The 13,514-nt window shown below is 39.5% G+C and overlaps 1 protein-coding gene across 1 annotated transcript in view; it reads right to left on the minus strand.

Annotated features, from left to right (window-relative positions):
- Window positions 1-1,229: 1,229 nt before the first annotated feature.
- Window positions 1,230-13,514, minus strand: part of LOC138022233 (cytochrome P450 10-like) — a 16,220-nt gene continuing 3,935 nt past the window's right edge. Inside the window, exons 2-8 of the mRNA XM_068869287.1 lie at window positions 12,015-12,205; window positions 8,930-9,306; window positions 5,299-5,465; window positions 4,604-4,682; window positions 3,869-4,031; window positions 3,134-3,177; window positions 1,230-3,035 (exon numbers count right to left, since the gene is read on the minus strand). Of these exons, the coding sequence (XP_068725388.1) occupies window positions 2,931-3,035; window positions 3,134-3,177; window positions 3,869-4,031; window positions 4,604-4,682; window positions 5,299-5,465; window positions 8,930-9,306; window positions 12,015-12,205 (1,126 nt within the window). The 3' untranslated portion in view covers window positions 1,230-2,930. The remainder of the gene's footprint in view (window positions 3,036-3,133; window positions 3,178-3,868; window positions 4,032-4,603; window positions 4,683-5,298; window positions 5,466-8,929; window positions 9,307-12,014; window positions 12,206-13,514) is intronic.

The raw sequence follows: 13,514 nt of genomic DNA on the forward strand, positions 1-13,514 counted from the left end.
ATTTCATTGTTTGGGGACACCAACATGGCGGCCGTGACGTCATGTAAAATCCAAGAATTGGACCTTCCTTCTGCATGAATTTTTTTTTCTTTACCTTCTTCTTTGCGCGAATTTTTTTTCTTGGCATTTTCCCTTGCATGAATTTTTTTTGGTTTTTTCCCCACCCCCCATCACTTTTCTAATGGTCCGTCCCTAAGTACATCTTGTCATCGGGAGAAATCCTTGACTATTGCTACCGTCATAGCCTCGTTTGCATACACAAAAACCAAGACGGCGCATTTCAATTTTTTGAGGCGTTATTGCTGCCTATTTAAACACATTAAGCACAAATGAGTGGTCAAGTATGACAATACAGGTAAAGAACTTTCTATTCCGAGAAACTTTTTCTAGGCCGTACTTTCCCTTTAATTCCTGGTACTTTGTTTGCCCCCCACATTTTGCATAAACTATTGTTTTCAATAGCTCTTGGCAATATGCAATGTCTCCAACAGCATCTGAAAACAATAGTTCACGCAAAATTTGGCAAACAAAGTGTATTATGGGGCATTCGAAAAGAGAGGATAAATCGAGACTGAACAAGACGCCTATAAGGGCGTATCCGTGGGATGCACAAACAGTTAACACAAATTGTCCAATTACAGTGAACTACAAATACGGGTAAACTTCGGAAAATGGCGAGAGATTACCAGAAATATTAATCTGTAATTTAACTAGAAGTTATTTATTGTAAAAACAGAAGGAGTGGTTATCTCATTATTAATGCTAGTAAACTTGCAAATGCATGGCAACATCCAGGCCCTATTAGGGGTTATCAGGATACGGGATATTAAGGTAAAAAATGATAGGGATACGGGATATTTGGGGGGATATTTAAGGGGATACGGGATATTTAAGAAACCAAACTGGCATTATAAAGATACAAACAACGCCAAAGCAAGTAAAGCAACCCAGCTAAAAACACTTTATACGTGAAAATAATGAAAGTAATTTTGCCCAGGGCAATTACGAAAAGTAAACCAAAATGCCCCCTGTATCAGCCAATCAGCATTGAGTAATTTTGCACTCTATGTTATATTGGGGAATTTAAGCGAAGATGAAGGCTATGGCAACGAAAACGCCACAGAGCAAGAATATTATTGATTAAAAAATAAGAATCGCGCTGAACGTGCAGCCCGAGTTTCCGTGCATCTCTTTTCCGTAATCCACAAAAAAAGAAAAAAAAAAAAACGTGAACTCTCCAAATTTTATTCATTTTCTATTTTTACCTTGAAACTATTCACAGGATAGTTCTCCCGTATTGTGCATGGTGAACAAGACTGTGACGCAATCATCGCGACCTAAATACTTGCGTTAACGCTTTATCCTTTCACTCCTGTGGGGTTCCCCATTGACGAGTAAAATCGTCTGGCGTTAGAGTAAAATCTAAAAGTGCCACTCTTGGGAGTGAAAGGGTTTTAAGCAATAGAGGACTTTTTCCGTGTTTATATAGCCTCATCTAAACACGAGGAGGAGTTCGATTTGGAGGGTTTGTATAACTGTCGAGAATTCTCCCAACTCAAAGAGTGTTAAGATGAGGCTATGTAAACAAGGAAAAAGTCCTGTATTGCTTTTATAAAATACTTCTCAAAAATAATTCGACAAATGAAGGAAAATGCTGGTTTTTTACTTCTGCTAGATTTACGTCTAATTGATTGAAACAGATTTTCTTGATACACGCTCATCTTTCCTACCAGCCAATCAAAACGAGCGTCTCACAACAATACCCAAGCAAAATTCGTGTGATGTCATAGCCGTTTTTACATACTCTCATCTAAACACTGCTATTGACCAATGAGAGTGCGCGTACTATCAAAATTATTTTATAATAAGTTATATTACAGAGGGGCGTTTTTCGTTGACGTTGCTGTCTCACAGTCACGCTATGTCACGCATGACCAGTAGTTTTAAAATTAAAACTGAGTATTCAAATGTGCGTGCCAGTTTTGAACTTTGTTCTCGAGATTCCGAATTTCCGTGGATATTTTCCTTGATATATCGAAAATTGTTAGCTATGAACTTTCGTTTTATTATAAAATAAACGGTGTTTCAAATTGTAAACTATTTCAAGCGTTTGATAAATTATTGTTCCTTTTTCTTAGCAACTTTCAGAAAAATCTTCCAGATTCCATTCAAATCACGCAAGCTCTAAAGTGGAATTCGAAAGTTAATTTCAGTCTTGTAGTTACTGGTCACGCGTGAGATATCTTGACTGTGAACTTCCTATTGTTTGCAATCTGAGGCGGGGTTGAAAGACTACCTTTGCTTTCCAGTGCTGACGTAAGCCAATTAAGAGAGATTTACGAGAGTCGCGTTTACAGAGAACGGCAAACCGTCGTCAGGCTGAAATTAGAAAACTTAAGCAACGACGACGTCGACAGCAACGAGAACGTCATCGCAAGATTTAAATTCTCGTCATTGTTTCAAAATGTTGTACCGCAGTTGTATTAGTTCCGAAGTGATTCGGGATTAGTTCAAACTTTTGAATATGACAAGGGTGTGGTAGTTCCTCAAGAATGACACTGGTTGGAACGGCGCTTCATTTACGGGAGAAAATGAAAATTGCTAACGTTCTTAATAAAACCTATTTCACGGTGTTTTGTAGAAGACGGCAAAGAAATGGACAAAACTGAAAAACTCACGTGCAGGGCGTGCAAAGGTATTGCTTTTGCCTTTTTGAATATGCACATTTATGACGTTTTCGTTGCCGTCAGCGCTGTTGTTGCTTGCTGTTTGACCAAAATCAACGAAATCTACTTGATGTCAGGTGATATTCGCCTCAGTGAGGATTTTGATAGTTTTACCACAAGCAATTTAATGTTTGCCGCAATGACACCAAGCTAATATAACTGCTTCTTCGATTGTTAAGTGAAAAAACAAAAGAACTTCATAATTTATCGCTCCACAAATCGCAACTCGACTTTCTTATCTGGGACCAAAAGTGAGGTAATCATTGTTTGAACCTCGTTCAAGGACTCCACCCAGAAGTTCTGACACACCTGTGTGAAAAAAGAGAGATGATTAACATGGTACAAAAGGAAGTCTGTTAGACAGACAGATAGATGGATAGATAGAAAATTCTCCTGCATCATCCTACCTGTGAAAGAAAGAGGCGCATTTCTAACTCGGCCACTCGGCGCCCTGTTCAATAATAAAGTAAAGTATTATTCAACGAATTGCCAGTTCGTAGGAGTCAAGGTCCCGGTTGTTCAAAAGCCGATTAACGCTAATCCCAGATTAAATATAAACCAAGGAGTTTTTCTCTACTCTCAAATGTTGTTGAACGATGATATTCGGCAAAACTTTGAATTAGAAGAAGTCAATCTTGAAAAACAAAAATAAGAAAAAGAAACTTTCACCAAAAAGTTGAAAACATGAAACAAACGTTTACGCTAATCCTGGATTAAGTCAATAGGCTGTCGAACAACCGGACCCTGCAGGTTAGCACTAATCGAGTTTAAATACCATGGCAACTAATAGTTGCATTTCCCTTTCATTTCCTTATAGTCCTTTCACGTAACACATTAGCCCAATAATTGACCAGCTGCTGCTCCCAACTGTGTGGCTTTCAAAGCTCAGTTGGTAAAGCATCGCACGGGCATCGCAGAGGGTCATGGGTTCGAATCCCGTTGAAGGGGAATGGATTTTTCAGGTGTCTATAAAGTGACAACCAGTTATAAGTGGGAGAATCATTCAGTTCTTTTGCATAAAACCCGCCTTTCAAATATACAATAGCGCTCACACTGCTTTCAAATAACTTGGCCAAGTCCAATTTCAATACTCACGTATTATCAATTATTGCTACTCATTGAATGTATATGCATCTTCTTACCAATACACATTCGAGTGCCAAATCCGAAAGGGAGCGAAGAAAAAGAATGATATGGGGACTTGTGTGTATCATCCCTCAGCCATCGCTCGGGTTTGTACTTTTGAGGTTCATCAAACAGCTTGGGATTGCGGCCCATTGCGTACAACGGCATACGAATCATTGTCTGCCAAACAAAAGTCAATTCGTAAGGATAGAGAAGCTAGCGTATGCGAAGACGCAAACGCGAGGAAAAACAAGTCTGGATGATGTTTTGATGATGTTGTAGTGTGAACAAAATAGAATAGAACACGCATTCGAACCTTCTTTGCTTTGGGCATTCTCGTCCCCAGATCCCTCCGATTCTTTGGTCACTTGGTCAACGACGTGACAAAAAAAAAAGGAAGGCTCTGCGGACGCGAGTGTGGGCGCCCTTGCACCAGATAACATTAGCTAACATCCACCAAAATTCCACGTGACATTTCTTTACGTTTTATACATGTCATGATAAAGAAAAATATTATTCTGCGCTGGCGTTCAAATAACCATTGGGTGATGTTTTGGCCCCGAGGGCTCTGTGCGGGTGCATCTTAAGCTACAGCGAAGGCGTTGATCGACTGGGTCGCTCGTACAATCGAGTACTATTGATGCAATTCGTTTTGTTAGGCATAGGGTTAGCCTAGGTAGGAAAGAAGCATAGACCGTTTAGCTGGTAATAACCAATCAAGTTCGCCTTGTCGGCTTATCAAATTGACTTGCCTTGGGAGGTATGCGATAGCCCTGGATAACGATCTCTTCCTGGAGAAAACGGGAATTTTCAAAAGCAACAGGATACATCCTAGAGAAAAAAGGAGGAACAACAAAAATGCTTTTAACAGGAAACCAAGTTTAATTGGTAAGCTTATGTTTCAAGTGAAGCTATAATACTCGCCGTTATGAACGCAATTTTAAAATTGCGAACTAGAGAAGCCTTAAAAATTCAGGACTTCCAACGGGTTTTGAACCAGTTAATTCGAGATACCGGTACGACGCTCTAACCAAATGAGATATGAAGCCACTGACGTTGGGAGCTGGTCATTTGTGGGTTCTAACATTCCCGTGATGAATTAATCAACGATGAAAAGATATATGAAATGAATCATATATTGAACTGCGGATACGAAGTCAAGTGAAGCTATCATCCTCGCAGTTGCAACATAAATATTGTTAAAGTTTCACCAACTTTTTTTTTCAGCTCAATTGATGACTCCCATGACAAATTAAACTGGAAAAAAAGGGAAACGGAGCTCTCCCTTGCACTCGGTTAGCTAGAGGTAATCATTTACACAAGAAAAGATCTGACCTTATTTTCAATGAATGGCGAGTAACTGCATGCAAAACAACAAAATACTTTCTTGCTAGCATGTGTTCTGTTCGATAAGAATCTACTGGTCTTGGTGAGACAGCCCTGATACCTTAAAGTCTCTTTGATACACGCTCGCAAGAATGGCATTTTCTGCAATGCTGCTTGTGTTGCACGTTCCCCTGGTTTCAGAACCGAGCTCACTTCATCGTGAAGTTGTTTTTGCACGTCTGGGTTTCTTGCAAGCAAGTACAAAGTCCACAAAGAAGTGAAGGACGTCTGCAGAACCAATTTATGATGTAAAAATTAGAGACTTGAGGCTTTTCGAGTCTATCTTAAGTGTTTTGAAAAACTATCTGGTTTTGGCTACTAACATTACAGGGTGCGACCTTGCCATTTAGGTATGGAGAAATTTGTAGAAGTACAGTGGCATGTTTTTGCCAGTAGCTTTCATTTTAAAATAGTTTACAAGTTAGTTAAAAGCTTTAAGTTTCAACTGAGGTTCGAAAACGTCTTATCTTTATACACTGGTCAGATTAACTGAAGTCATTAACTTCTCCCCTACTTCACAATCCAGTATACTCCATCCAAAAAGGTAATAAATGGGTTGCCAGTATGGCAAATCAATCGGAAAAATGGGTGGCATTTAGTCGTTTTATCATTATTATTATTATTATTATTATTATTATTATTATTATTATTATTATTATTATTATTTTCCTTTTTTTCTTTTCCGTGACCGTGTCCGTGTCCGTGTCTTTTTTGGTATCGCGATCTTCTTATAGTTTTGCCTATGCGCGAGCCATCAATATTTCGTGTTATTGCCGTCTCACTTTTGCGGCCTGTGATTGGTTCTAATGTTGAAACTGACGTCGTTGCACTGAATTGGGTTGCTGACGTACGCAAACAAATACGTTTCGCAGGTAGAGAGAATTGAAATTTCGATCAGGCGCGGGTTGATTAGTTTACAGTTTTATTTATCCCTATAAATGATGGATCGCGATACAAAACTAATTGCGATTTTGCTTCGCGACTCCGCCCGATACGGAATATATTTTCTCCCAACTAGTCGTCAATATAATGTGGTATTGCCGTCTCAAAATCGCAATTTGTTTTTATTATCCGTGTCTTTGTGCGTAGAGTCTTCTGCGCGTATGCTTGGTAGGTTTGAGGGGGTAGTAGAAATGCTTAGATCTTATCCGGTGGATACAGGAGGACATTTAATTACCCTGAAATGGCGTCGGAAGTCATTGTAACGCGAATGGCGTTTTAGTGGATCTTTAAACAGAATATACCCTTATGGCGCTCAAGAATGAAACGTCAATTGGATAAACAAGACAGGCGGTGAAAAAATAAATATTTGGAATAATTTTCAAGTAGAAACACACAGTTTTGAGTTTGCAATACATGTTTTGGACGACCAACATCCATCGTCAGTTGCGAACACAAACGAACCGCTAGTCGGTGTGATATAAAAGACAGCTAAATAGGAAGTATGAATACTAAACAACAACGTAAATAAGGGGCACTAGAAAATACAATGCCCCATACAAGATCAAGAAGTTATTTAGTGCCAAAGATGCTATCTCTAATTTATCACGATCCCGTGTGGTCTACAGATTTTCTTGTGCAGGCTGTAGCGCCTGTTATGTCGGCGAGACAAACCGACATCTTGCTACACATGTTCGTGAACACTTAACATCCGATAAGAACTCACACATCTTTCAGCACATTTATGGGTCAGAAACATGCAGAGATTTGTGCTCAGAGAATTGCTTTTCAATCCTTGACACCGCCTCCACACCTGTTCAACTAAAAATCAAGGAGGTCTTAATCATAGGTTGGGAAAACCCCTCATTAAACAAGCAAGTTAATCATGTCAATTTAACTCTTTCATTTTAATTTTTCCGTGTCAAATGACTTACGTGACTTGACTTGATTTAGTATTCATACTTCCTATTTAGCTATCTTTTATATCACGCCGACTAGGGGTTCATTTGTATTCGCAACTGTCGATGGATGTTGGTCATCCGAAACATGTATTGCAAACTCAGTTTCTACTCGAAAATTATTTCACGTCTGCTACTAGTCCGCAAATTTGGAAATATCTGGAAAATTGAAAGCGACGAGTAATGGACTTCGTCGAGCCATATTAAAGTCTTCTGTACTTCCAGTATTTAACTAAAATCGTGTTGTTATGTACAACACTGAAACAAAAAGGAAAATTTTTGGCAACTTTTTCTGGTTCGATATGGAGAGAGAAGGAATCCAGTGGATGTGTGATTTCCGTTGTCTGGCTATTTTTATATTTATTTGTACTAACTCCCCACAGTCGTCAGGTAAAAAACAAATGGAAATGTGACTAATTCTTATTAACCAAGAATTATTTATGGCGGAGCCAAATATGTTGTTTGTTAAAATAAAATGTTTCGCTGGAAAGGTTTTTTTTTTAGATTTTCTTGAGCCTTTGTGGATTCATCGTGTTGTGTAATATTCGAGCTCAACTAATTTGCATACTCGGGTTGAAATTTGATACGCGCCGAATAGTTTTCATAAAGATGACAGGAAGTTTTAGTCGTGTTCTTAATAGGTAGCTATAGTTTTTAACGTCAGAAAAAGACCTGTTTTGTCACTATGGTGTAAAAATAAATCAATTTTACAAAGCTAAAATCAATACAATATCGTTAAGATTACTCCAAAATTATTAAAGCTGTTGAAATGAATAGGCATCGCTGAAATCACAGATTTCAGGAATGTTAATGATGCGCTTCATTGCGTCCCGTAGGAAGCAGTCTCAGCTTGGTGGCCAAAACTGGTTTGACGATAACACCGCGACGAGAAATCTGAGCTCTCTCTACGCATGGAAAGAAGGTTCTGGGGTTGTGCGACCAGAGGTATTTTTTTTCGTCCTCGACCGTTGATTTAAAATTGCGAAGCGTTCTCTCCGACCTTGAAAAAAAATTTCTCTGCATCCAGGGTATCTTTTGGCTTGCCTTTTACTGTTTACTCCCGGCTTTCCTGCCTTGTCTTATGTTGCCTTCTGGAGATCCCGGGCCGTTTTGCATTGACTAACATGAGAACCCACCAGAGCAGTTGGCGTTACATTTCTGTGGCTAACACGTTGTCATTTCTCTGTGTTATGGCTTAATTGAATTGCTATCGTGAAAGTAAATGTTTTATACTCAGGAAGGATAGTGACTTATCCACTAAATAATGTTATACACCATTCGAAAAAAAAATTGACCTGTCATCAGATTAGACTGAAAAGAAGAGGAATTACGAAGCGGAAACAACATGTTCAGTCCTTCCTTAGTGCGTGGAATAAACGTTTGCTAAGTGCAACTGCAAGACATACATGACATGTCGGGAAAACGTCCGTCAGAGCAATTTGCAGTTAGTTTTTTTGCAGGCTATTTAAAAAAGGATTGAGTGAGTTTTACTCAAAAGCGTGTTTTGCTGTCTTTGAACCGAATTTCTTACCAAAGCTACAAAAAAGTAAAAGACCTCAAAACGGGACAGGACATTACAAAATAATCAACGTGAGAACACGTGAGCCAAAGGTCCACTGCCGGTACGACATCTGGGTGACCCCTCAAATGGTCTAAATGGCCCCCCAGTTGAAAACATTAACTTGAATGCTCCAGTTCAATACCACCCAACTCATTGCCGTCGTACCATAGGCAACCCAGTTTACGCTCATAAAGCGTCTAGTTTAATTTGGAGTTAAGCTCACCAGCACGTACCGTTTCAATTGCAGGGAAAAGGAGTTCAATCAAGTTTGACGTTATTTCTTTGAAACTGATGTCTTCTCTGCTGATTAGAAAGGTCAAGAACTCTGCAGCATCATCCTCCTGAATGTCTCCTTTATCAAGTCTCCCTTGTATTTTGCTCATCTTTTTCTCAATGCACCTTTCGCCAAAACTGTAGAGGACATCCATGTGGTCATAGAAATCCTGGACATTCTTCAACCTGTAGAACTTGTCCATCCATGCAGGAATAAGGAAAACCTTTAAAAAAAGTGGGAATAACTTGCGAGCTGATTCAATGAACTGGGCAGCTTCTACTGATGGAGACTTGCTGAAAGAACCAAATCGTGTCTCAAAGAGCACAGTTCCAATTGCTGTAATATCAATTGAAAACATGTAAACTATTAGTCTTAACTAACACCACAGTAGAATTTGAGATATTCTACAAGGTTAAGCACTTCACATTACACTCAAATCAGTTAAGTTTGTTAAGAGTTGTGTTGGATTGCCAAAACTTGTGGGCAGTCTTCTTTGGAGGTGGGTTTAAGTGCTGAGCCAGGTTAGCAACCATGATAACCTATCGGATTTGGTTACATTCATCCTGGCGATAATGTGGCCCACCAAGTCAACTCATCACTCAAACTAAGAAGGACAAATGACACCATTCGCTTTTTAATTTTTACAAATCTTGCTGTTTGTCTCCTTTAAAAAACTTTGTTACGCTCTTGATATCTGTGAGATAACTCAGTGGTTGTACCTTTTAAAACACTTCTGGGTTAAAACACTATGTGTACACAGGATACGAATCAAGTGTGTTTTTTTTTTCAGTTAGTGCTTCTCATGCACAACAGCTAAAGATCTAAGGCACATTCTAAGGTCCCTCATCACTGATTGGAAAGTCCCTGGTTGTCAATTTTAGGGTTGTGTTGTTTGTAGAGCAACGCGACACCTAGTTAATGCTAACCCTGCTTAAAACAACATGGCATAGGTGATCCTGGTTCAAATCTAACCCCACCAACCGATCGACTAGATGGAATGATCTCAGATTATTGTCTGTAGATGTATCAAGCTTCAGCTCCTGCATCCTGCAGCCTGTTAGATGGCCATTCGTCAGTTACAGTAAGGTTTCAAATCATTACTATTTTAGAGAAACAGTATTGGTGATTGTTTGAGAGAGCACTAATCCCATCCACTAATGAAAATTCGGGTTTGAGTCCCTGGCTTGACATCATACATGAGTACTGGTGACCAAAATTTCACAACTGGTCGCCAGTGGGCGACCTACTATTAAGTTCAGAGCCGTTTGCCAACAGGTGTCTTCCTTTTTATCCTGTCGATGTTTTTGAAATAAAAATGAAAGGAGCTTTCGCGTTGACTACCTCCATATTAAACTTTGCAACCCGCCACATTTTTTTTTGCGGTTTCGCATAAAATGCGTATCGCGGGCGAAAAAACAACGACTCAGTTAAGAGATGCAAGGGACTGGTGCGAGGAATGTGGCACGGTAATGACATGGTGGCTCGTGTGCCACAGAACGTGACTGGTGTTTCCGCGTTTGAAATTTTCAACAAATTAAGGGGCAGATGGGTTTCTTTATTACATTCGAGGTCGGATACATTTTGTCTCCAAAATGTCCCCTTTCGAAAGAGAAAAACAATGCGTGACACATACGCAACACCGCGCGGTCGTTGCTTTCTGGTATCCATAAAAAAAGTTCAAAACGTGCCTTTTTAGGCGAAAATTTTTGGCGACCACAATTTGCCATCTGGCGACTAAAAATTTTTATCTAGTCGTCAGTTGACTGCCCATTTCGGACCCTACAAAGATACCAGTAGGTTTGAGGGTAAGTGTGTCTATGTCAGTCAGTATCTGCAGGCAGCCGCAGATGGCTAATGAGTCCAATAGGCCACTTGCACTAAGAGGTCATGTGACATCGTTTTTATGAAAATGAAAGTTACATGATTTTGCCTTCGAAACACTATTAGTGGGTCATCTCTTAAACAAAATAATAGTGATTTGGTTTTTCAAACCCGCACCATTTGCTTAAAATGAGAAAGTCTGTAGCTGGTCACGTGACCAAAACTTGATTTTTTAAAATTATGAATTACCGCTTTCTGACACAAATTTTGCACTTGAACTTCAAGGAAAATGTTGAAAAGATGATGTGGTAGCGTTTATGGCACATCTGAACTCAACTATCAAACATTTAACAAGATATAAGCAAAAAGTAGTTTTAGCCGCCATGTTGGAGGGCAAGAGTATGCCCTCCAACATGGCGGCCAATACAAATCATGCTACTTTGTTGAAAAATCAAAGTACCATAAAATATCTCCCTTAAATGCGTTTCCTCTCAAATTTCGCGTGTACGATAATTTTTATGTGTTCTGTCAATTTTTGTCAACAGCAAGATTACAACTCACTGTTTAAGGGAAGCATTGGTCACGTGACCTCTTAGTGCAAGTGGCCTATTCGGGATGGAATTAGACTTGACCACAGTGGCTGCAGGTCAATTTCAGGTGTGTTGCTTGTTGCTGGTTTTGCTATTGGCAGCTCAAAAACTAAGGAAGCAATGCCAAGAGTTATGTAGTATTATAAAGTATAATATCGTTTACATTATTCTATTTACTTTTCTTATTAACATTAATTTCTTCTTCAAATGTCAATTGTTAGCAGTTTCTTACATACTTTCAGTTATTTTGTTCTGTGTATTCTAGATTACTTGAAATTGTTCAGGATAGTTGAATGTTATTTCATTGTACCATTGTTCTCAATATTTTTGGCACCTTCTCACATATTTTAACTAGCTTCTACATGTCTATGCTAAAACTTTTACTCGCACTTGAAAATGACCTCGGAGAGGTCGAAATGTCCTGATTTTGTATCGCTTATTTTCATGGCAAAATAAATTTCTAAGAAATTACTAAAACAAAACAAGGATTACATCTCAAAAGGAAATGTGAATCAATCTAATAATTGTAACAACTCTATTTCGACTTGGGTGTCAACAGCCACTAAATGGCCACAAGTATTAATATAAACTACTAATGTTATGATACATTGTAAGATAATTGAGCCAACTTACATTCCAAAGACCACTTGAATAGTTCATCTTGCAAGCTTGGAATGATTCCATCAGCATCACGAGTTGCTTTCATTTGAGAGAGCAAATCAGCTGCAACATCATTCAATGGCTCGACATATCCTTCAGTAACTGTTGGTTTCAGCATTTTCATGTTCAAGATACGACGAATCCTGTACCACTCTTCACCATGCCTACATAATTGTGAAAAATTATCACTGTTGCACAGCCACATAAAGCGACCTGATATTTTCTGTATAACCCAAGCAGAGGAACTAAGATATCCATCATGTTTCTATCATAGTTTCACCTGAGCCCTTCCACAAGTCAACTTGTTCAAACGTCTACATTTCCACACGCCCACTTGCCCACACGTCCATGTGTCCACATATCCACAGGCGACACATCCACCTCTGACACAGGTCCTAAAATCCAAATCTCCTCAGGTTCATATGCCCACATGTCAACAGCATGTATTGTCCACACATCTGAAGGTCCACAGATCACATGTGCACACACCAATGAATACACTGTAGGTACCCCTGTCTACAGGCCCACACAATTCCACATCTCCTCAGGTCCACATGCCCACACTTCCTGAGGACCTCAGATCCACAGGCCCAATCTTCGTCACGTCCACATGTCCACACTTCCAAAGGTCCAAATGCCCACATGTCCACACTTCCTCAGGTCCACCAAACCCACATGTCCACACTTCCAAAGCTCCACATGCCCACATGTCCACACCTCCAAAGGTCCGCATGCCCACATGTCCACACTTCCAAAGCTCCACATGTCCAGATGTCCAGACTTCCAAAGGTCCACCTGTCCGCACCTCCAAAAGTCCAAAATGCCCACATGTCACATGCCCAATTGTCCACATCTCCAAAGGTCCGCATGCCCACACGTCCACACTTCCAAAGCTCCACTTGCCCAGATGTCCACACTTCCACATCTCCACGAGTCCACACGTCACTTGTGCTTAAGTCAATATGCACACATGTGTCCACATATTCACAGTTCCTTGGATCGTGAGCAGAGTACGGGAAAGTTATGTTGCTGTTGTGATTGTCACTTACATCTATAATTGTCCTTTCCTTTGGCACAACACATTCTTCATCTCAGTGAAGAAAGAAAGTTACAACTATATACAGGAGGTTATTAATGAGAACCATAACTTATGAGAACCAAGACAACAGTTTCTTTTGACAATACATGTATTTTCTTGGCTAAAACTGAAACAGAAATTCTAAACTAAGCTGTCTCAAAACGTACAGTTTGGAAATGCTACATTGACGATGTCTTGTACCTGTGGGACGTAAGTAAACCAGACATGGTGGCCCTACGATTAAATTCACAGCAGAAATACCTGACACTGAAACTGTGTTTCTAGACACAATAGTATACAAAGGCACAAGATTCAAGGATCAATCAACCCTTGATGTAAAAAGACACTTTAAAATGGAAACCTTTCAATATACACATCAATTTCACCTCCTATCG

The sequence above is a fragment of the Montipora capricornis genome, chromosome 10, assembly GCF_036669925.1.
Source record: "Montipora capricornis isolate CH-2021 chromosome 10, ASM3666992v2, whole genome shotgun sequence".
NCBI classification, from domain to species: domain Eukaryota; kingdom Metazoa; phylum Cnidaria; class Anthozoa; order Scleractinia; family Acroporidae; genus Montipora; species Montipora capricornis.